General features: G+C 45.3%; 1 protein-coding gene across 3 annotated transcripts in view; it reads right to left on the bottom strand.

Moving 5' to 3' along the window:
* Nucleotides 1-24,172, bottom strand: part of BCAR3 (breast cancer anti-estrogen resistance 3) — an 86,559-nt gene that overhangs the window by 17,501 nt on the left and 44,886 nt on the right. For 2 of the 3 annotated variants that reach the window (XM_015413334.1, XM_015413332.1), the window contains 4 exons: nt 17,197-17,325; nt 8,446-8,888; nt 6,034-6,134; nt 1,231-1,859 (listed from right to left, as the gene is read on the bottom strand). In XM_015413334.1, the coding sequence (XP_015268820.1) occupies nt 1,231-1,859; nt 6,034-6,134; nt 8,446-8,888; nt 17,197-17,325 (1,302 nt within the window). Of the gene's footprint in view, nt 1-1,230; nt 1,860-6,033; nt 6,135-8,445; nt 8,889-17,196; nt 17,326-24,172 lie in introns of those variants that run through there. The other variant, XM_015413333.1, reaches the window with a different exon arrangement.

Genomic DNA, 24,172 nt, shown 5'->3' with positions numbered 1-24,172 from the left:
TTATAAGTGCCACCAGCTGGCAGAAAAAGGAATTTACTAGTAAGGCTGGAAATATTTTAAAGGGACAGTAGTTCTAGGAAGTCTGGATAGGATTTTGACTGTAGACATGGGATGGACTGATGCTGCCACTGGATATTGTCAAAAAACCTGCCTCAAATCAGGATTAGAAGTTCATAGAGGAAACACACAGAAAAGACTGGCCTGTAATGAGCAGACCTCAGCCGAATCTGTATTATCCATTTTTAAAAAAGAGTGAACAAACTGTGGCAATTGTAAACTAAGCCGCTAGTATGGAGGCTTCCTATGGTTATACTCATCATCTAGTACATTTCCATCCTGCCATTCTGCAGAGGGAGCTCAGAGTTAACACATGAAGCTGCCTTATGCCAAATCAGACTCTTGGTCCATCAAAGTCTGGATTTGTCTTCTCGGACTGGCAGCGGCTCTCCAGGATCACAGGCAGAGGTCCTTCACGTCATCTATCACCTAATCTGTTTCTAAGTGGAGATGCCACGGGATTGAACCTGGAACCTTCTGTGTGCCAAGCAAAAGCTCTTCCACTGAGCCATGGCCCATGGCTTTCCCTTCCTTGGTTCTGGATGCTATGTTGGATCTGGAACTAGAGGTGCTGCACCAACATAATATAGCCTCAGCTGTACTATGGGGATATGCGTGCAGAAGCAAAAGCTATTGCAGTATATTCAATCCACAGTGCGTACTTTTAAAAGTCCCAGACACATTTTTGGCTCTAACTACTGCACAAAAGGAGCTGCGGTGGCTCAAGTGGTTAAGACGCTGAACTGCAGGCTGTGGAAGGTCAGTAGTTCAGCAGTTCAAGACCCGAGTTGCCGCATGACGGAGTGAGCTCCCGTCTCTAGTTCCAGCTCCTGCCAACCTAGCAGTTCGAAAGCAAGAAATTGCAAGTAGATAAATAGGTACCACTTCAGTGGGAAGGGAACAGCGTTCCGTGCGCCTTGGTGTTCAGTCATGCCGGCCACATGACCACGGAAACGTCTTCGGACAGCGCTGGCTCTTCGGCTTTGAAACGAAGATGAGCACCGCAACCCTAGAGTCGGACTCGACTGGCTTTCGAGCAAGGGAACCTTTACGTTTACCTTACTGCACAAAACACTAGGACAGCCAGTCTGAACCAACATGGCTGTTTCATTTGTCAGATCAGTTATCAGTGGGGTCGTTTGCCTTGTTAAAAGGAACACAGATTTAGTTTACCTTGCAATCCATCCTTAGTATATGAAGAGCAACAGTCTTTGCGTCGCTGTCCGTCAACAGTTCCTTCACCCTTTTTAACATGGCCATCTCCAGGGGTTTGTTTTCTGGGGGAAGGAGTTTGGACTCAAAAGCATTTGGTCTGAAACTGGAGACCATCTCAAGAACGGGTGTGACAAATGGGCTGCTCTCTTTGCCCATTTCAGTCTGGGCTGTTAGCGGATCCACAGAGCTCAAAGAATCATTATCGCCCAGGATCAAGTAGCTTGTTTCCGAATTCCTGGACGAACGCATTCCGTTCTCGTTAGCTGTCAGATGCTCTACAAAGCTGTTCTTCTGACATAAAGGTTGCTTTGTCACGCTACAGTCTGTGGGAACAGCCGCATTAAGTTCACAATAGAGCACCTCCGGAGAATGCAGCGGCCTGAGAAAGGGTGTTTTGCTGGGCTTGGGAGGAGGCCGAGGGTACAGCTGGCTGTCTGAACCCCTGAGAGCATCACTGATTTGCAGCTCGGAGGCAAATCTGCGAAACATCAATGGGCTCAGGGCAGGTTCGCTGCCGGTTCTGTATGCTGGAGACTTTGGGCAAGGGCTTGATTCAGCTTCAGGCCCCTGAGCCGGATACCTTGAACCTGGGGTTTAAAACAAAAAACAGACAGAACAAATAAACAGATTTGATCAAAGTGACAAATTACCAAAATTAAAGTCAACAGAAATCGGAGGATTCTCAAGGTCCAGATCATATTGAAGTACTTGGAGCCACATGATCTGGGCAGGGAGGGGGCAGGAACGGTGGTCGGCTTCCCTTTCAGGTCCAGACAAATTTAGCAAGGGTCGGATAAGGAAGCCCACAGGTGTCATGGGCCTCTGGATTTTTCCTTTATTTATAGCCCACCTCTCTTCCCTGGAACAAAAGTCCTCCTGTCCTGAAACTGGAGGGCCCGGAGAGGGTTCCCCATGTTCTCCAATCTGGGCACTGGCCAGGCCCAGATGTGTTCAGCAACATTGCTGCACAAGTGCCTCCAGACCACACTCATAATAGAACCATTCCCCCCCCCCAGAAGGCAGCAGAGGTATTAAAAAGTAATTCCCCCCCATTTATATATGATGAAAGCTGTGGACAGATCTAAAAGATACTTATCTATTTAGGGGTCTATCAGACATGCCCTGTTTTCTCTCTCCTCCCCACCCCCCAGTGCATGTGCACAAACACAAACACACAGCACCATCAGGGCAGGAGACTGCAAAGAACAGGACTGGTGGATTTTCTCCATTATATTCTATTCTGTCCTCTTTATTGGGAGCCCAACTCTAAATCCCACACAGCTATTCTAGCAGACTCAACGTGTGTCCAGTGGTGGAGAAAAATTTTGCTCTAGATGACGTAGATCCATACATCACTTGCCTAGTATCTTTGTACACACAGGCTGCCATGAAAATCTGGGCTACGGTTGAGGTTGAGGCCTAAGACACTGTAGTACTTGCTCATTTTCTTAAGCCAGGGTTCTCAACTGTATTTTAATCTCACCTTAATTGTCATCTCTGTTAATTCTTTTTTTTTTATACTCCTCCGATTCATACTTCCCCCCTCTGATTTTTATTACTCCGATTTTCTTCTTATTGTAATGCTCTTTGGCCGTACACAATAGACTTCTCTCTCTTTCTCGGCAAGGATTAGGAAGTTCATGTGCCTCTCCCAGATCTCTATCCAGCCCTTTCCCCTCTGTGTGGTACACACTGCTGAAGATTTAGATCTTGAATAACTTGAACATCTCCGAGAGGGAGGGCTCAGGACACAGGAGGCGCACACACACACACGACCTAATGTCCTGGTGTGCTACTTCTGCCTATTCCAAGGTGGAGCAAGGGGATTAACAGGCTCCACTGAGTCCTACAGGGAGTCCAACGCATGTGGACCTGGGGTCCTGCATAGGGAAGACCATGCCCCAGATGGCTTCCCTCACAGAACCTTCCATGGCTGAACACATTTCTTCCCATGACTGTCGCTGTTTCCTGGGGTTAACAATGTTTCATATCATTTGAATTCTTCCAGGTGCCGCACACTTTGTATGATTTAAGGTGCATCATTTACAGATAATGAAGCGGCAAACTCTGCCAATCCTTCCCCCCCCCCAAACCCCCAGATACACAAAACAGCTGCATTGTCACGTCATACTTGGGTGACTGTGATAAATCGCCTGAAGCATATATAAACTGTGCCGTCAGAGAGAGAAAATCTCCAGAGCTGGGAATAGGAGCGGGTCTGTAACCAGATCTGATGGATAGCAGCAGAAACAAGGGCTCGTGACTCACTGGAAAGAGCACCACATTTCGCAAGGGAAGATAATGTTCTCGAAAGGGAGCCTGAGCGCACAAGGGGATATCGAAAGAACGAACTTCGAGGACTCAAAGCTCATGGCTCAAAGCCATTTGATTTCAGGAGGCACGGAAACCGCTACCAAGGCCTTTGAGGCACACATACACCAGATCGTACCTGCCTAATTATTTTCCCAAGAGCCACTTTGAAAGGGATGCAGGAAGAGGCAAGATCCCTCATCTATTCCAGCCACCACTCTCCACTTTGCCTTGTTGTAATTGTTTGGGTGATGGAAAAGGAAGAGGGGAAGCACGCAAGGGAACAAAACTGATCCTTCACTCTTCCATTCTCTCATTCTTCCTCCACCGTGACACTGATTCAGGCAGTGTGGCTGGATCACACCACCCAACAGCGAACAATGCCCTCGACCTCAAGCCCGTGCGTATAGAGCTAGTAATGATTGCAACATTCAGGGTTGGGTGTCAGTTCATGCTAAAACAATTGGAATTCTTCATCTAGAAGACAATCAAAATTCTGCACTGTAGGGAATTCTACATACTAAAGTCTGTATAAATCAAGAATAAAGTGGCTGCTTTCTCTTATTCTGCAGGTTTTATTGGCTTAGAGACTAAATCGCTGTTCCATCACTGTAACAGGACATAACAAGAGTTCCACCAATGAAATGAAATTTCCATTTCTGGAGGAGGCAATGATCGTTTTAACCAGTTCCACTCCCACTGTAGACCCCTCCATTGCCCCCCCCCGTATTGTTCCTGGAGAGGGGGAGGGGAGGGGTCTCTCAGAGGTTTCTGGGGAGGGGACAGAAAGCGGCAGTGGAGTGGGGGAAGCGGCCTTCTTCTACCACGATGCCACTCGTACTGCTTCAGAATCCAAGCTGCTACACACAATTTTGTTCCTAATTTATTGCGACTAAGTTCTTCTGGCTTTGAAACGGCTGAGATTGTGACTGATGTCTTCCGGCCTTGCTAGTCACGGGGAGGAATAACAAAAAGCTATTTAAGGTACTAAAAACTGCCTCACAATACAATCCTTAGCAGAGTCAGTGGACTTAGAAAAAGATGAAACCGCATTATCACTCCAGCTTCCCAAGCTCCTGCCGATACCTTTTCCAGCATACTTCGGAGATCATCCAGCAGGTTGCTTTTTAAGAAATGAAATTACTCTCAGGGAATTCTGTTCTATGTCTACAACCACATTGTTTCCCTTCCGTGCTTTCCCCAGGCTCCCTCCATCTTAATAATAATAATAATAATAGTAATAATAATGATAGTAATAATAATATACTTGATTGTCATTGTACATAGTACAACGGAATTAAAGATGCAATCATTTCGGTGATCTACAACAATATTCATATACACTCACACACCATTCACTTACTTCCCTTAACTCCCTTAAGGTTCACATAACTTAAAACCACCAATGTCACCCAAATTCCAATTTCATACAGCATTTAAGGCAATAATAGCTCTCGAATAAAAACTTTTTTTTAATCTATTTGTCCTTGCTTTAATTGTCCTATATCTTCTGCCCAAAGGCAGCAGTTCAAACAGGGAATGTTCAGGATGTGACAAGTCCTGCAAAATGTTCTTTGCTTTTTTCAAACATCGAGAACTATACAATTCCTCCAGGAATGGGAGAGGGCAGCCAATGATCTTCTGGGCTGTAATAACAACTCTCTGGAGTGCTTAGCATATATCCTGTTGCCTTTCCCGCCTCTGCCTGGATCTGTGTGTCTCACAAATTGTTCTTCGGCTCCCAGAGTGCCAGCAATAGTTGGGACAAGGGACATATAGCAATGGTTCAGTATCAATCATTTATTTATTTCCCATTGTTCTAACAACACTGTTCTCTTCTCCTCCGTCTTATCCTCACAACACCAACCCTGTGAGGTAGGTTAGGCTGACCCATCACCCTATGAGCTTCTGTGGCAAAGAAGGGATTTGAACCTGGGTCTCCCAGATCCCAGTATGACACTCCAGCCACCACACCCTGCCGGCTCTCATACTAACAACAGTTATAATGATACTAGTTATAGTTTCTACAGCACTTAGAAGACCCATGCTTCACCCTATTATAGCAGTCCCATGAGGCAGGCTTGTTCGTGAGTTCTTGGCGGAGGTGAAATTTGAACCTGAGACTTTGTGGTTCACAGCTCACACTTTCAGCCACTGCTGTTAATCAGGGCTGCATCAATTCGTTCCAGTGGCACAAACAACTAGCAGGGCCAACCTAAGCAGAGTGAGTCCATTCTAAATACACTGAAGTCAATGGGATTAGAAGGATGCTGAAGACGACACTTGAAGGTTGCGGACGGCAACATGAAGGAAAACCCTTCTCTCGAAACCAAGGAAGCACGGTTGAATCCATTATCCATTTTAACAAGCTAGAAATGTACACATCTCTAAGGAGATCTTTAAACTTAATGCTACCCTTCCCTCCAATCCCAGTGCACTGGCCAGACATACCTATTGGCAGATAGCTTTCTGACTGGTGGGCCTTGAGAGGGAATCTTTTCTCTTGCACATGGTCCAAGCATGCTGGATGGCTACCACTCTTTTCCTTGTTTCTGGGAAAAAAAGGGGGGGGGGAATGGCACAATGAAATTCATTGTTTGAGATCAGACTCTTACCAAAGTCCATGGAGCAAACTGGTTGAAAGTCGTATCCAGACTCTAGGAATCTCCCCTCATGATCTGAAAGAACAAGGGCCCCAAAACTGCTCTCTCTTCAGTCTTATGCTGTCTGGAAAAACTGGATACTAGAAGTACCATGATAAGAGCGTGCAGAGTGTGCTCACCTTTATATTTAGGTTTAGTGTTACTACAATCTCTTCCAGCCTATTTTGATTTCCTGACAGTTTCATGCTATAGATGATTATTTAAGCTGGCTAGATTGAATGCTATTCCATCAGGGGAGCTACCGGGATGCTTAAATAAGGTGCCTTGCTCTGAGCGACTGTGCCAATGCAGTTCTGGCCAAACAGACACCCTTCAATATTGTCTATTTGACTGTGATTTGCTTAACGATGCAAGGGATAGTTGGATAAAACCCTATATCCAGGACTCTAGGTGTGAACTGGATAATTTGAAGTTTCTTTTAGCAGGGGTGGATTTTGATCTTACATTGGCAGTTGCCAAGTTCCTTTCTCAGTCGATTAAAATTAAAAATCACTAAATTTTCCAATATATAGACACGCATATTCAATAAATTTCCTTCTTTTTTTTTAGTCTTAGTGTGACACTGTTCAGAGCTGAATTGGCTGTAAGAGCAGTATCATTAAAATAAAGTTTGAGATGGGTTTCAGGCACCATCCTGTCTCCTCTGACCACTACATTCTACCTAAACTTCAGGGAGGGAAAAAACCATTCGCGAGTCACCACCAATCTCAGCAAGAACACATGACCCATGGATGCCACGTCACTTGCTCGTTGCCAATAGGGTAAGCTTGCCAGGAGGAGGAACTCCTGGCATCTTCTCTGCTCTGCTGCAGTGGCTCCAGGACAGATGGCCAGAGGGCAGAGTTGCCACCATCAGCAGGGCAGGCCCCAGGGAACAGAAGGGACCACGCGGGGCCGGGGCTCTTCAGTCTGAGCAACTCTTTGCTCGGGCATAGACTGATCTCCTCTCAGACTGCCAATCCCCCATCTGACAGCTGGTTGGTCTGCAGACCGTCCCTGCTTCACTTGGATCTCTGCTTCCCTTGGGAACATGTGAGTTGTTAGCCGCCCTGAGCCCGTTGGGGAGGGCGGGATATAAATTTGAATAATAAATAAATAAATACACAATATGCTCCAAAGGTTTACTGGTGCAAGATGTAATTTTCACACACACAAACTATTCACCAGCATTTATGCCAGTTCCCAAACTACGTACTGGGGGGGGGGGGGAATTACAGGTGTCTGTGGCCTGAAGGCACCAATGCAAAAGAGACTTCCCACTTCATCTCTGCTGAGGGAAAATAATTAGCAATGGGTGTGACTGGATAAATCACTCCCAGTGCAGAGACACTGCAGATCATAGAACGGCGGGGGAGAATGACTCCGCCACAAACACAGAGAGGTGGGCTCTTCTCAGGGAAGCTCACTCTTACACCTAGGAGTGAATGGTGCCTCTAATTTTCATACAGAAGCAGGCCTCAGCTATCACAGTTTGGAAAACACTGATTCATAACTAGCATTGCTGTTTCAAAGAGGAGGTGGATGTAACTCGATGAAAGGACATACGCCTCGCATGCAGAAGATCCCCAGTTCAGTTCTTGGCATTTGAAGTTAAAGGGCCTCAGACAGGAGGAAAGACCTTGCTCTACCTGAGATTCTAAAGAGGCAGAGTAGCCAATACTGAGGTGGTGGACTTGCAGGGGTCGGATTCAGAATAAGGCTGCTCATATGAAAAAGGCAACTGAAAGAAATGCCATCTTATAATATCATATTTTCTGTTCCTTGCCAGTGTAACATACAGCATCTAAAATAAACTCAAATGCCCTTCACTCACAGAACACACACGTACTTACATGCCATCAAGCTGCAACCAACATGCCAACGCAAGCGTGAGGCTTTCAAGGCAAGTGAGAAGCAGAGACGGTTTGCTATTTCCTTCCTCTTCAGCATCTTCCTTGGTGGTCTCCCATCTCAGTACTGACCCTTCTTAACTTCCAAGATCTCATGAGAGTGGGCTATACCATGCTGTGCCTTCCCTCCCTTTCTCACAGAAATACAGATTAAAATGAGCCCTCACCAATTAAACAGTTAACTAAAGCCTTAATTGGTCGATCTACCTATTCAACCTTGCAGTTCTACTTAAAATACTGTCTTAATACCTCATGGAAAACAACCATAGCCAAGGCATAATCAGATCTTTTATGGGACAAGCTGGCAATACCTTAAAAGGTTTCCTCGGATTGAATTCTGTTCCTGGGCTTGCCGGTTGCACATATTAAGGCTGAGTCTCTTGGGAAGTTCCACTTTTCCTTCAGGAGTGCCCCTCTCTCTTTGCCGCACTGGAGATGCACCGTATTTTTCCTCCAGACACCTCAGTGGAACAGTCCTGTTGATGGGCTGAAATATAATCGCTCCACTCTGCTTTGATATTGGTCGGCGGTTTCCCACATAACATCGAACCAGACCAGGGATGCTGTCAAAACTTTCATCTTCAAACTGGTACTGAACACGGCAATAAGCTTCATTGAGCCTCAGGATGGTTTTATTGATCTTGAAATGCTGAGAGATGTTTTTCCACTGACAGGTAAGGACAAAGTTCCCAGGGCTAGAGAGAGAGTCCCGAATTAAGAAATCGCCATCTCGCTGAATGAGGCTTTCAGCCAGCTTTAAAAGAGAGAACCAAATGAACTTTGAATCAAAACAACATTAGTCCATACTGGACTTTCATGCTATTTTTTTTTCTCCTTTATTTTACTGAACGCTTCACCACAAACTCTTTTTATTATCATTCCTTTATTTATTAAAGTTAAAAATGCACGTCTCCTATCAAAAAAGACAATACATTTAAAATACAAAAGACCATTGGAGATATGCTCTGAAATATTTGGACCAATATTCAGCAAACATGGTGACAGCTGCAATTCTTTGCACACTTACTTGGGAAGCAGATTCTCAGTGATTTGCTTTATTCAGTTACTTCACTTATACCCCATCCTCCTCCACAATGGGGACCCAAACCAGCTCACATTCTTCTCCTCTCCTCCATTTTATCTTCCCCACAACCCTGTGAGGTAGGTTAGGCTTGAGAGAACATGACTGGCCCAAGGTCACCCGGCAGCCTCCCATGGCACAGTGAGGATTCGAACCTAGGTGTCCCAGATCTTAGTTCAACGCTTTAACCACTACACCACACTGCCTCTGATGCATATATAGGAATGGGCTGTCTGTCACTCTCCCTGTTCCCTCCCCAAGCTCATCTCAGTGTTTGTTTCAGTGCTCTACTAGACTTGAATCATAATTCATTGTTTTCTGTGTTTGTTGATTCATTCAAGGCAAAGTTTTCCTTCTCGCTACTGCAAGCAGCTTTGGGTCCCCTTGGGGAGAAAAGTGGAATAACCTAGTTGCACTTACTTGTAACTGATGTTCATCAAGTGGTCTTCTGTGCAGGCGCATATGATACTGCACATGTGCAGGCCTGCCACAAAGAGGACTTACAAAGTACTAGAACTTTCAAACCTAAGAGATTGCTCTCCCCCCTCCCACCTGCAGCCTGGATTTCCCACCTAAACGGAGAACACGGCTGGAAGAAAGGGAGGGATCTCCCCTCAGTCTTCCTTCCGACAGTGTGAGGGGAAGACCCTTAATGCAGAGCAGCCCACCTCATGGAAGGGAGGGAGGGATGTGTGCCTGCACAGAAGACCACACAACGAACATCAGTTACAGGTAAGTGCAACTATGTTTTCGTTTTGATGGCTTCTGTGCAGCCCCACACAGGAAGATAGCAAGCTCACCACCGAGGAGGAGGGTGTGGGCTCATCACCAGAAGACTGACTGAAGCACTGCTTTCCCCACAGCTGCCTCCTTCCGGGAGTTCTCGTCTATCGCGTAATGCTTCACAAACATGGATGGATTCGACCATGTAGCTGCCCTGCAGATGCCCACCATAGAGATCCTGCTCCTGAAAGCCAGTGAGAATGCCTGTGCCCTGGTCGAGTGAGCACTGAGAGGGAATGGACCCTGCACCCCTGCCGAACTATAAGCCAGCCTAATGGCAGAGACGACCCACCATGATAGAGACTGGGAGGTGACTATCCTGCCTTTGTTGGTGGCCCAAGAAACAAATAATGAATTATCTTTCCTGAAGTCTTTGGTATAATCTAAATAAAACAACAAACATCTCCTAATGTCCAGTGTATCTAATGACTGCTCAGCAGGAGAGGAGGGGTTGAGGAAGAAAACTGGTAAGATGATGTCCTGTAAGATGTGGAAGCTGAAGACCACTTTTGGAAAGAATGATAGACAAGGTCTCAGGACTACTTTGACAGCATGAAATTTTAGGTATTGGGGGGGGGGTCACACCTGAGGACTCCCAACTCACTGACTTGGTGGGCTGATGGGATGGCTACCAAGAATCTTGTAGGAAACGCAAGCCAGATTAGCCGTGGCCAGAGGTTCAAAGGGTTTACTAAGTAGACTGGATAAAACATGGATAAACTCCATTGGGGCATGGGTGGAATTGGTGGCAGGAGTAGACTGAGCAGCCCTTTAAGAAATCTCCTAGATGGAGGAGCGGAAAAAACCACACACCCATCCACCCTGTCATGGTAGGCTGAAATTGCTGACAAATGGACGATGCTGAGAGTCCTCTATCCCTGAGGGAGAGGAGGTAGTTGAAAATAACTGACAACGGGCAGGATGAGGGGCTGTAACCTCTCTCAGCCACCCATTTCTCATAGGATCAGCCAGGCCGTCAGGTGAAGAGAGTGCACATTGTGGTGCACAAGACTGCCCTGCTGGAGGAGGTTCAGCTCTGATGGGAGAGTGATGTACACTTCCCACGATAGGTACCACAGTTTGGAGAACCAGATCTTCCCAGGCCAAAATGGGGCAATTAAGATGCCCTGAGGTCTTTGTGCTTTGATTCTCAAGACTACCCTGTGGAAGATAGGGATAGCGGGAAGTGACAGAAAAACTTCCCTTGCCATAGGTAATGGAATACATCCCCCCCCCGTCAACAGGCGGGCACTCTGGGCGTACGCCCCACTGGAGAAGTTGAGGCCATGAAGGATGTTGGTCCCATTGACCCCAGGCTGGTGGGTACCACAGGAACCGGGGGGGCTGGGGCGATCCCCATTGTAGAAATGGTTCCAACGCCCTGGAACATGATGGAACCGAAGTCAGAGGTGGAGCTGGCACCCCTGATGACTTCATCATCTGATGAATGCAGTGAGGATTCCTCCCTCAGGGATGGCAAGGGTGTTTTCGGGATAACCGCCTGTCATTTCGGTTCCAACAAGCCCAGTGATTGGGCCCGTGACAGGGAGGCTTGCCAGCACCAGGAGGACCTTGCACTTCTCGGCGGTGACAGTGATCAGCATAGAGAGGAAAGAGGTTTAGTTTTCTTTTTCTTCATAGCTGGTGGTTCCAATATGGCCCTCAGTGTCAATGAAGTTTTTGGAACCTTCCTGGCTGTCAGATCCAAGACAGTGGAGGAGAGCGGTGATGCCAGAGAGGGCGTTCCTGCCCACTTTTCTGAGAGAGTGATATTTCTTGGGCTGGGCTCCTACAGCCTTCTTCCAAAGCACTGCTTTCAGTCAGGAGGCCCTTTCATATCTCGCCTTCAGCTTAAACTGCGGGCAGTGTTCATAGGCCACAGTATTATGCACTTCCCCCAAACAGAGTAAGCTCAGAGTGCTCGCTGGACTGGGCCATTTTAGTGCTGCAGTCTGCACATTCAACAGGGCCATTCTCATCTGATACATGAGAAGGACACCGAAAATTATAGAGAAAGAAACTCAAGAGGCGACATCTCTAGATGAACAATCCTCTCCTCACGGCAGGGAAGAGAGGACTGAGGGAAGATCGCTTCCACTCTTAGTCATGTGCACATTTAGGCGGGAAACCGAGGCTCTAGATGGGAGGGAGGAGAGCAATGTCTTAGATTCGAAAGCTCTAGAATCATGTAAGTCTTTTCCGTGGCAGGCCTGTGTATGCACAGTTCCATGTGGGACTGCAAAGAAGCCATGAAAATGAAATAAATGCTTAAATAAATTAATGTTTGCCCTCATGTGGAACTCTATTTAGTTTGCCTTTCTTGGACACTGAAATCTGAGCTGCTAACAATAACTTTCTCAAAAACATTATCTGTATTATATTTGCACCTTGTAAGAACCATCAAGATTACCCAGCGTAGTGGCAGATCGTGGAAGGCAATTGTACTTTCAAGGAGATAATGGTGAACCACTCATTTTTCTTCTTCTGTGCCTGGATCGCTCTGTGACAGCACCAAGCCGGAAGGAGTTAATGGTGCCAGGTTTTTCCTCTAAAGGGATATCTTTTCCCCCTTGGAAATGTACTTTTGGAAGTGAGGGGAGTACACACTTGGTGTTGGAATGTGGGAGATGCCTTCTCTCTTGACCGTGGAGTGGACTCCAACTCAAGGCTATGCACGAGACTGTGTCGTCCCCGTCCCCCCCCCAGTATAATCTAGCCAACCTGAGCTGGCCTTGGCTGGGAGGGCGGGGTAGAAATCCAATAAATAAATAAATCTATAAAGGGGGGGGGCGCTACTTTTCCCCTTTGGAACTTCAGCTCAGACCAGGCCGCAGAAAGGCACTGAGCACTTTAGCTGACACCCAGGAGTCCAGCCACTGCTATTGTTGGGGTACCTGCAGCTGAAAGGGATGAACATGAAATTAAGCCAACTCCAGAGGACAACGGAAGACAGGAGGGCCTGGCATGATGTGGTCCATGGGGTCGCAAAGAGTCGGACTCAACTGTGCGACTGAACAACAACAACAACTATTATTCTCTGTTTATGCTGGTAGTTTATGAAGAATAAAACTGTTTTCCTTCCACCACTAGCGTGTTCATTGGTTTTGAAATCCCGGGGCAGGGGTGGGGGTGGGGGACTGTTTGCCTTTCGGGGGCACAGCCAGCCAGCACAAACTTTGAGTGGATTAGGAATGGAGGCAGAATCCAAAAGATAGCCTAACCAAAATAAGGAAGGAAATCATTTGGATTCTTGTTACTCTGAAGTAAAAAACAAGTCCATTTGTCTTGAATCTAGATATTCCTCATGGAAAGAAAGAGTTTTGATGAGCACCTGGCTGACTCTTATTCACAGAAACACATCAGCACAAGGTTTCCCATCTAGTTCTATGCAGGAAACAGTGTTATGAATTAGAGGGCACATAGGATTCTGGGTTTCTAGGGAGCCACGATTCTTCTTTCCTTGATGTTAATCTTTCAGAAGGCCTCCCTAAGGATTGTGGGTGGCTCTCTCACTACAAAAAGTTAATTGCCACTTGGATATGTCCTGTACGCAAACTTGCAGTACTTCAGTAAGCAAACAGCATTATGCTAGTCTTACTATTCCCCTGGTTCACTTTGTTTTCAGGTCACACACAAATGTCTGATGCTTTTTCAGTCTCTCTAATGCAGCTAATCACATAGCCTATAAAACTCCCTTTCATGGTAAATCAGTTAATCTCCAAGGCTCCGTGCAGCAATCTTCCTCATTTTGCCGCTGTAAAATTAACATAGATTATCTTTTTGGCATTTACTTTTAGGTACAAACACCAGTCCATAAAGGGAAATAATTAGCATCTCTATGTGAATGAGGATGCACAGCTGTATAACACATCCCTAAGCAGTTTACAGCAACACTCTATCGGAAGCAAGACTTTCCACCATGCTACGAATCATTTTTTTTTTTTTGAGACAGCAATAGGGGGGTTGGGGGGGGGGATCCACTTCTTTTTCAAAGTGGTCGGCCAGGAAACTCTCTAAATATGCTGCTGCCCAGCTGTTTTTCCTTTTCATTTACATCAGGTGAGCTGGTGGTTACTCTGGACCAATGCCTGAAGAGAGAATGGGCTGGATGAGGGCCTGTCAACTGAAGCCAAAGCCACATAAGACGGACATGCTGTTGGTCAATGAGGTATACCCAAGGATGAGGTGTCAGCCTGTTCTGGATGAGGCGACACATCCCCTGAAGAAACATGCTCATAGCTTCTAGCTGCCCCTTTAGTATCAGTCTGATCCGCAAGCAGATTATCAGGTGAAGTTACTTAATTTCCTGCCACGAAATCTCTGACTGCCTATTTCCATTCATTAAACCTCTGATAAAGGAACAGGTCATCCCCCCCCACCCACCCACCCCCCCGTCGAGTTGGCAACCTTATTTGGGGATGCTCATATCTCCAAATCTTCAGAGGGAGACACTGATCTCCTCTGTGGCCCACGCAGCTTTTGATCAATTTCAGCTTGTTTGCCCACCTCAAACCTTCCTGGAGAGGTGTAAGTTGGCCAACATTATCCATGTCCTAATCAAGTCAAGGTTGGACTGCTGTAATGTCCTTTATGTGGGACTGCCTTTGAAGATGGTCCAGAAGCTTCAACTGATGTAGAACCATACCTCAGTGAGTCTGTAGGCACTGTCAGAACAGCTTTGTTGGCTTCCCATTTGCTTCTCGGCCCAATTCAATGAGCTAGTCACTACCATTGAATCCTAAATGGCTTGGGACCAGGATATCTCAATCACAGTTTGGTTCTATATGTTCCTGCTTCATCCCTGAAATCACCATCAGAGGCCCTGCTCTGCCCCTTTCCTTTCTCAGAGATAAGATGGGCAGCACGTAGGGCCAGGGACTCTTCACTTGTGACACCTCCAGCTCTGAAACACCCTCCCCTTGGATGACGGCCGGACACCAGATCTGATATCAATCAAACATCAAGTGAATACTTTTTATTCTCCCCCACTTATAGGTGAGATTTTTAAAATTTCTTTTTCTCTTCCCCTGCTGCACTATAGTGGCTATTCGATTTTAACTCTGCTTGTTTTGATTTAAAGCCAGTTTGGTGTAGTGGTTAAGTGTGCAGGCTCTAATCTGGGAGAACCGGGTTTGATTCCCCACTCCTCCACTTGCACCTGCTGATGTGACCTTGGGTCGGTCACAAGCTCTGGCACAGCTGTTCCTGAAAGAGCAGTTTCTGTCAGAGCTCTCTCAGCCCCACCCACCTGTTGTGGGGAGGGGAAGGGAAGGGAGTTTGTAAGCCGCTCTGAGACTCCAAGTGAAGGGCGGGGTATAAATCCAATCTCTTCTTCTTCTTAAATGCTTTAAATAAGTATATAAATAAATAGCTTCAGAAGGTTTAATGGTATTGGTTTTCATAACATTTCTCTGGTAAAATTTCTCAAAATCCTAAAATTCTATATTTCAATTACTTGTCCCTTTTCAGTAATAACAGATATGTAAATCACATGGCTTCTGGGTTTAGCTTTTTCTGAATTGTTTCCAGGACTGTCACCCACAGGGATCTGCATTTTGATTACTAGTTCATGCTGTTTCAGTGCATTATATTAAAATGATTGCGGCAACTTTCTGACAACTGTTGGGAGCAGGCACAAATATTTTTCCTAGAAACCAAGAGAAGACTTATTGATGAAAACTTCCTACTTTCAGCAGAATTACTCCAGTGTAAGCCCACTGAAATCTTGACTGGATTTAGAAGGCCGAAACTCTGCTTAGGATGGCGTGGCAAGTTTCCCAATTCCAGACTAACTGATGTTCCTCACTGCACCAGGTCCACTCACTTCAGAATGGTTGAAAAGAATCTTTCTAAGCTTGAATTAATCCACTTCCACAGCCAAAGGTGCATATGTCATTGAGCTAAACATCCTGATACTGAATCCTGCTGTCAGACTAAATTACACAAATTAAATATATTTGGTTTATTTTATAGACATTTATTCAGCATTCATGCTTCAGGTTTCAAAATAATTTGGAACTTTATTTTCAAGAAAGAGAGTGACAGAAAGCAACAGTGGGAAGGGCAAAATGGTCAGGCTGTGGCGAGCTAAAAGATGTTTGTTTTTAAATAGAAAGCTGTGTTTCTCAGAATAGAATACCACATTCTCTGCCAGGCAGCAGGTTCTGCGCTTATGTAGCAAACCCACTGATATTGTGATCACACATTCTGTCAGGCATACACAGAGAAGTACATTTAAGGCATGGCACAGGAAGGGTTATTTTAGCACCCTTAATTGCCAGCACTATTCATTAGGCTCAGGAAAGAACAGTGCAATGTATGGAAGGCTAGAATGGGTTAGAGCAGGCAGGCTCCTGTCCAAGGGTTCTGGCATGTTTTTCGAAGACTAGATTCTCTCTTCACTATTTCATCAACAGGCTGGGAGGATAAGGAGAGGAAATGGGATACAGGCATCTTGTACACTTCCTCTGTACCATTTGTGACTGCATTAAATGGGGAATAGCTGTATCCATATTGGCACTCACATGCCCTTTCCTGTCTCTCTATATCTCTTTATGTATCCAATACATAATCACTTTCTCCTTGCAGACTGACACACAGTGCAGTCCAAAAAACACTTCCCTGAGAATAAGCCCTGTTAAACAGACTTGGGTAGAACTGTGAGGGGAGGATTCTGCTTGGGATTGCTCTCTATGTGGGTTTTTGTAAAAATCCCATCCATAATTGTACAGTGTGCATGATTACACCCAAATACACGTTCCTGATAGATCTGATCCTATTTGCTAAGAAGGGGAACAGGCCAACTGGAGATGGAACTGTGAATTATCTGAGGAAAGAAAGAGAGAAAGAGAGACAGAAAGAGAAAGAAAGAGAGGAAGGAAGGAAGGGGGAGCGAGAGAGAAGGAAAGAGAAAGGGAGAGAGAGAGAAGGAAAGAGAAAGAGAAAGAAAATAATCTACATGGTCCAGTAACATAAGAAGAATAGCCATGCTGGACCAGGCCAAGGGCCCATCAAGCCCAGCATTCTATTCACACGGGGCTGGCCAGCTGCCTCTAGGGAGCCCACGAAGAAGAGGACTGCAGCAGCATCCTCCCACCCATGCTCACCAGCAGCTGACATGAGAAAGCATACTGTCCCTGGTAGGATTGTTGTCTGTCTTCAGAACCTTGCCTGAATGGGAGACCAAGACGGGACGCACCTGCCGTGGAATCCGTCCGTGGTACCAGGCGTGGCTGCGCAAGTCTTCGCCGCTCAGCTGCAGCTCCTCTTCCAGCTCTTTCTTCAGCTTTTCTGGGGTATTATCCATAATCTGCCTCTCCTTTGAAAACTGCAAGAGAGAAAGAGGCTTGATCGTGCCCAGTCTGACGAGAAACACCCTACCCTTGCCCTAAACTTTCATTTTCCCCCGTAGGTCATGAGGTCTTTGATAGCCAATGGCACTCGCACACCACATTTTACAAGCCTTTGATCCGTAAGCAGCACTTGTGAAAACTACTGCCAGGTGAGAAGCTAGGTAATGATTACATGGTGCAAGGTGTATTGTAAATGTCCCACCTGGATGCTTGAGATAATAACCAGGGTGCCTGCTGAGTCATTTCTGTACCTTCACAGGAGGAATGCATCATTACACAGAAAGAAAGAGCAAGAACCTCAGTTGAAAAGACTGCAGAGGCTTTTACACAGGTCAGGTGTTATGCCTGACCATTATTGACAAACCATACCCTACAGGCTTAATCATGTGGGTCTGCAAAGAGCATCTCCATCACACCTGTCCTTGGTGAAGTCTTCCTGCCATTGTCTCTGTATCAACAATATCACTATATCTGATTCCCCCGCCCCCAGGATACGTAATGGGAGAACGTGTGGCTGCATGGTTGGAAACGTCAACCTTTATTTTAAAGGTCATTTGGATGACTGCTGTAGTTGGAAGCTGAACTTTCTCATTTCTGCTTCTCCTATCAGAAAGGGAATAAAATCGACAACAGTAAAGTGAAACTGACAACAGTTAGGGACACAGCTCAGAAACAAGCCCATGTATAACTGCCCTGTGATACAGACATAATTTGTGCAATTTAGATATGCTTCATGCACAGTTACCCTTTAATTTGAAGTGCATTTCTCCTTTACGATATGGTTTCGTATATTCTGGATTAGTTAATATGGAACAATTACCGCACCCTGGATCTGCATTTATAATAATTAGAATCAGTACTCCTCAGGTGCATTGAAACAATTAGGGAAAAGTTCATACTACTGTTGCCTTACTCGTGTTTTCCACAAAGGAATTGGCTTGTGTGGTTTCTCTGCTGCTGCAGCTCCAAATACAGTGCAGTGGCAATGAGATTTCTGCATAGCAGGTTTCCCTGCATTTTTCCTGTCCTAATCCCACACAGTGGACATGCCATTTCCCCATACCATCATGGGGGCTGTTGTGTTGTTTTTTTTCCCTTTGGCAATCCATTATGGCATTATAACAATCGAACGGATTCTCTGAATTCCCAGCTTTCTTTTTTTTTTAAAGTCTCTAGCCCATTTCATTGTGGAGATATAAAGGGAAAGGCATGTCTCTGCAGTGAAAGGGGATTTACTTTTTAAGGGGAAAGCTGGAAACTTAACCTGATAGACAGACTGTTATAATGTTATATCAATATGTTAATTGCGAATTTGTTTTGGGGGGGAAATAAAGCCTTCTGGGGACAGGCAGTGAACTGGTAACTCACTCCAGGGACTGGCATGGGGGAAGTGGCACTAACATAGGTTGAACTGGGAAGATCTTTCCCATCCCATCCACATTTCCCAAAACATCACAGTAAAACAGGTTTGGGAAAGACTGCAAGAAAGAAAGGAAAAAAATTGGGAAGTGCACAGAAGTACCAAGCTGCTGAGAAGTGGGGGGAAACCATTTCCCAAAAACATCCAAGGCAGGGCAAACAACCTGTATGTAAGTCATCATTGTGACCACAAAGCTTGTTTCTGTTAGAGGGAAATAAAAATCATAGTTTATCTTGAGCAGGCCCCTTTTAAGAACGTTTCTGTTGGCACCCAGGTAACTCCCCTTTCAGCCTCTGGGCCCTCCCTGGTCAGGAGCCACAAGATGAAACTAAACATTACTTTAAACGCACAGCTGTCACTGACATGAATTTTCTCCTTGCTTCTGACGTAAACACTACATTAAAACTGACATGTGAGAGGATGTCACTGTGCTTGGCGCGTCCTCACTTCCTGCAAAGCAGCAGCCAATGATATGGAACAGGGATGAAGAAATCCAAACCCTTAAAATATTACGTCGCAAAATTGCTGTAAAGCACCTTCAGTAGACAGGTAGAGGGCAGCAGCCATATAGGAACATAATTGGGGTCTCCAACGATCCTTTGTTCTTGAATCGTGAAGGGATCTATAGGGGGAGTTCTTCTCCACCATCACAAGAGGACCACAGAATCCTCTGAAGGGCCTTGGAATCATGATAAGGAGACCCACACGGACCCATTCAAATGAAAAAAAACTGGTGGGAGGGAAATGTCATTTAGGTGCATCTGGTTTGACTTGCATTTTTGTTAAAGAAGACGTGTGATCACAACACAGAACTGAACATTCAGACAAGGCAGCTTTAATGCCACTCCCCTCTTTCTGTATTCTCATCTGTCTGGGCCCTTCCCCCAGTTCTATTTGCCATAATGTCAGTGCCCTGTTAGAAGGGGGATTTTCTGGTCCTGAGAGTTTTGATTAAGAATCAGCTGCTTTGTTGCTCCTGATCAATGAATTAGGAGTTGAGGGCTAAATTAAAGACACGGGGAGCTGAAATAATCCCCCACATTTGCCCCTCCCCATCTGTTCCCTTAGTTCGAGCACAATAGTTCAGAGGAACTGAAATGGCATTTTAATGAAGCTCAGCTGGTTCTTCTGCTGATATTACAGACTCCACTTCGAAAATCAGATATCAGCTACAAGGATTGTGCTCCTACCCAAGCACACTTGCTTCTTTTACTATCTGGATTATTTATGTTAGGCCTCCCATTCCACATCAAAACCAGAAACAGAGGAAATCTAACACTTCCAAATCAATAGCCAATGTGAAAACCAGAAACACTTCCAAATCAATAGCCAATGTGAAAAACAGTCCCTGGAGTCACAAGCATCCACCAGTCATATACAGCAGATAAAATCTGTGAGCATGACAAAACTCTTCAGAGGAGAAGTAGTGTAGGTCTCCAAGCCATTTCCACAGAAGACATTTAAATCAAAATTTTATTTTCTACATCTGTAAACTGAAAAGGGTACACCAAAGAGAATTTATATTAGATTTCAAAATCTTTCTTTCTCTCTCAGACTATCAATCGGCTCCATTAGTGGTATAGTTTTCCATGAGCAGAACACCTATTTTCCACTGGAGTAAGGCTCCTTGAACCACGCTAAAGTCTTGCCATTAGCAAAGGATAGGATCTAACCCTTTTCCAGGAATGATCTGTTCATGATGGACAGACACATTTTTTAGGACAACAAAGTGATATGAGAGATATTACTTCCCATGCATAAAAATGTGAAGTTCCAAAACAAAATTGGGGGGGGGGTTTTTTACCCCCATGGACTGTTTTTTCGAGGGGGGAATTATATTTTCACTTTTGGAATGGGAAAAATGCTTTTTAAGACAAAGTATATATTCAAATTTATAGCATAAAGATTTTTATGTAAGACAGCCTACATCATCTTTATAAACTAAAAGCCAAGCGTGGGCTGATCTGCAGATATCTAAATTGCAGATTGGGATCACACTGACAGACACTCCCCCTCCATGTTTGCAGATGTTAAAAATTATACTGGAGAGGTTTTAAATCCCCCAAACAACCTGAGCAGCCCTCTGGATCTTTGCTGCACTTGGCCGTGGCACACCGGCTGCTGGGGGCCCTGCCACTGATGTTGCAGCCCCTAGGGGGGTTCCAAAACTTCTGAAAAATTTACATCTCTACCAATGTTATGGACACATTCCTGGTGTCCTATTTTTTGCCACAGACCCAAAAAGGGTTTTGAAAACTGAACAAGTATTAATTCCAACAGCACTGAGCCCCCCTTTTTTTAAAAAAACCAAACTTTTGTTTACCTCTTATCTTCTAGAGGTGCTCTTAGCATCCACTGCTTGCAACCATGCCACAAGCTGCTACCCCCTCATGTGTCTTTTTCAGTTTACCTCCTGAAAGGCCAACCTGTTCCATTCCCTGGTTGTCTTTCCGCTGTTGTGCTGTGGATCGGGCTGGATCCAGGGAAACCTGGTTAACCCCCTTCTGATCTTTTCACAGGCTGAGTGGCCCATACGCTACTCATCTGCCAGGTAGTGCACATACACCACCCACAAGGCACAGAAGCCAATCAACAGTCAGCAACAAGAAGGTGAACAGCATCTTGAGGCCCATGGGAATAATGTTCTAAGTCATGAGTACCAGCTTCAGCATATAGCCCAAGTGGCGGGAAAGTGAATCTGGATAATGAGTCCCGTCTTAAGGATACTGCCTTAAAAACAATGCAGTGTAACCATCCACTAACAGAGTGGGACTTTCCCACTTCCTCCTCTGCTGCAGCCCACTAGGTCTCCTGAAATTCTGTTTCTGGGGATCAGTGGACCTTCAGAAACAGTACAGGGGGGAAAGTGAGGATCTGCAGTGTGAGGGAGGGAATTCCCCCACTGAAGGTGCACACAGTAATAGCTGGGAACAGAGCCTGTAATGGCACAGTTCACTCTTGCCTATGGCATCCCCTCTTTCAGCCCCCTCCTCTCACTGGAGCACAGGCTATTAGAAGACAGAGGCTGGGGTGAAGAAATGCTGAGGGCCAATGAGATCTGGGTCTTCTTCATAGCCAACATTGTGACTGATCAGGACATTCGAACATCTCAAGCAAAAAGCATCACAAAAATGTTCCTGCAATTCAGGGTTCTCCTGATGAAAAGCTATTTTAAAAAGCCAGCACAATATAAATAGATGCTAGATATTTATGGCAGCTTGCCAGTTACGAAATAGACCTTTGCCAGGAAGAGGCAAAAATAAAGTGACACAAATTTGGAGACCCATTATTGTAAGCTATGGGTTACTATGCAACTATAACCACAGAAACATTTTTCCCATGGCTGTGTAAGTTCTTCTTAGTAACTTGGATGAACTCCCAGGCCTCTGGTGATGTGAAAGCACTTGCAAATAGCTGAAGGAAGTTCCTCCAATCTAGATTTCCACCACCCCCACCCCCCGCATAAACTCCAGTTTCACGCATGTTCTCCTTATGAGCCAATTCCTACAGTACTCTGTCTGAAGACGTGGCATATGCTACACATTCCCTTATGCTCTCCTTTGGGCTTCTTTAACTATTAAATCTATTTCCATATTATTAAGAGAGTACCTCTCACAATGAAGGAATGCCAAAAAGGAAAGACTGCTTTCTGCCAAGGCCCTTTTAAACAAACCGTTAGCTCAGATTGATCCCAAGATTAACTTTTTTTCTGAACTTTGCAATTTTTAAAGAGGATAAAAAAAACACACAAAACAAGTTGCCTTCCAAAGAATCACCAGAGTATAACGGTTTATATGTTTGTGTGGTGAATTAAATGAACCAGAAAAGCAGCATATTTTCTCTTTTGAAATAATATTGCTATCACTGGATACTTGGGACTAAGTGGAATACAAAAACCAAAGGGCCGTTTGTAGAATAATTTAGATTTGGATGGGAGACAAATTCCATCATCCATCCTGTCATCTTCTCGGCTTCCTCTCTTTTCCATTTCCAGAATTCTTCCAGTACCTTGCCTTCTCTTCTGAGTGGCCTGTCCCTTTCTAGGATCGCAGGTTCAAAGGCAATGGCAGGGGAGACCACCCTGCCCTGCCTCTCTATGATATCAGGGCAAGCTCAACCAAGCTGTCTCAGAGGCTTCCCCATCCCCAAATCCACGAATACGTTACAGTGCAGATTTCAGAAAATCCTATCACAGTTTGGATCCCATAGTTCTGCAAAATTTATTTCTTTGAATGCTCATCTCTAAAGCCCTTCTGCACTGCATAAAGAGTGAATTCATACATTCCAGCAAGGCACATGTTAGCATCTGTATCAGATACGCAGGTCAAGGTAATGGCTTGGTTTTGACCATGTACTTCCATCAATATCCCTCTACAGGTGCATATTCAAAGAGGCAAATTCCCCAATGTACATTCTGAGGTAGCTGACCATCTACACTTTGCTGACCATCTACACTAGACTCCCATTTGCTGCACATCCATATGGCATCTTGTTAGAGGGCCAACTGCACCTCCATTGTACATCTGACCTATCACAAGGAAACTTCAGCCCAGGCTACTGCCTTTTGCCCAGACAGGGGCCAGTATAGGGCCTGTGCCATCTATGCATTTTGCACAGGGGAGACACTGGGGTAGAGCCTGCTAGTAAGAGCTGTATAACATCTCACTGAGTTTGATCTACTTTTGCTCACAGGTCCTTAAGGCTTGGCCATGCCCAGAGATGTGAGCCCATAGGTGCAAGGGCTCTTGTCCTTCAGTTTATGGCCTGAGGGCCATAGCCTAGGTCTGGTTGGAAGAGTGGTAAGCACAGAGAGAGAGGGAGGGAGGGGGGTCCTGCTTGGCACTCAGACGTCCAGTCCCTTTCCCCATTTGTTTCTGTACTGCTCTCTAGCCAGGGCAACTGATGCCATGCCACACCTTTTATTAGTGCCTCTAAGCATGTATGAAGGGCTTTCAGCTCAGAGGCTGCATCACCCAGGAAGGCTACAGATTCTGATGCTTCTCTGTTTCCAAATTCAATAATGCACACTGCTAAAAACCAACAATGGTCCTGACACACACAAAAAACTAAGGGATCAAGTGAAGCATGAAACCCCACTGACTGAGACCCTGAAACTAATGGTTTATCTCCTACAAACTGCTGCTGCTGGAAGTTTTGTTGCTGCACTAATGAGACACCCACAAAACAAATGTGTTTCTTCTCAACAAAGTATAGGAGACTGATAAAATATAATCTTGCTGTGCAAGAAATGTCTGAAGGCAAAATGACAATCTAATTTTTGTAGAATCGTACAGGCGTGGGCTATAATCCTGCAGAAAATCAAGCATACTTATACCATTGAAGTTAATAGGCTTAATTCTATGTCAGATTATAGTTATAGTCTCCCCACCTCCTGCCACATA

The sequence above is a fragment of the Gekko japonicus genome, unplaced genomic scaffold, assembly GCF_001447785.1.
Source record: "Gekko japonicus isolate JY-2015 unplaced genomic scaffold, Gekko_japonicus_V1.1 scaffold70, whole genome shotgun sequence".
Taxonomy (NCBI): Eukaryota; Metazoa; Chordata; class Lepidosauria; order Squamata; family Gekkonidae; genus Gekko; species Gekko japonicus.
The sequence above is the reverse complement of the archived record's forward strand: the minus strand, read 5'-3'. Positions and strand labels throughout refer to the sequence as shown.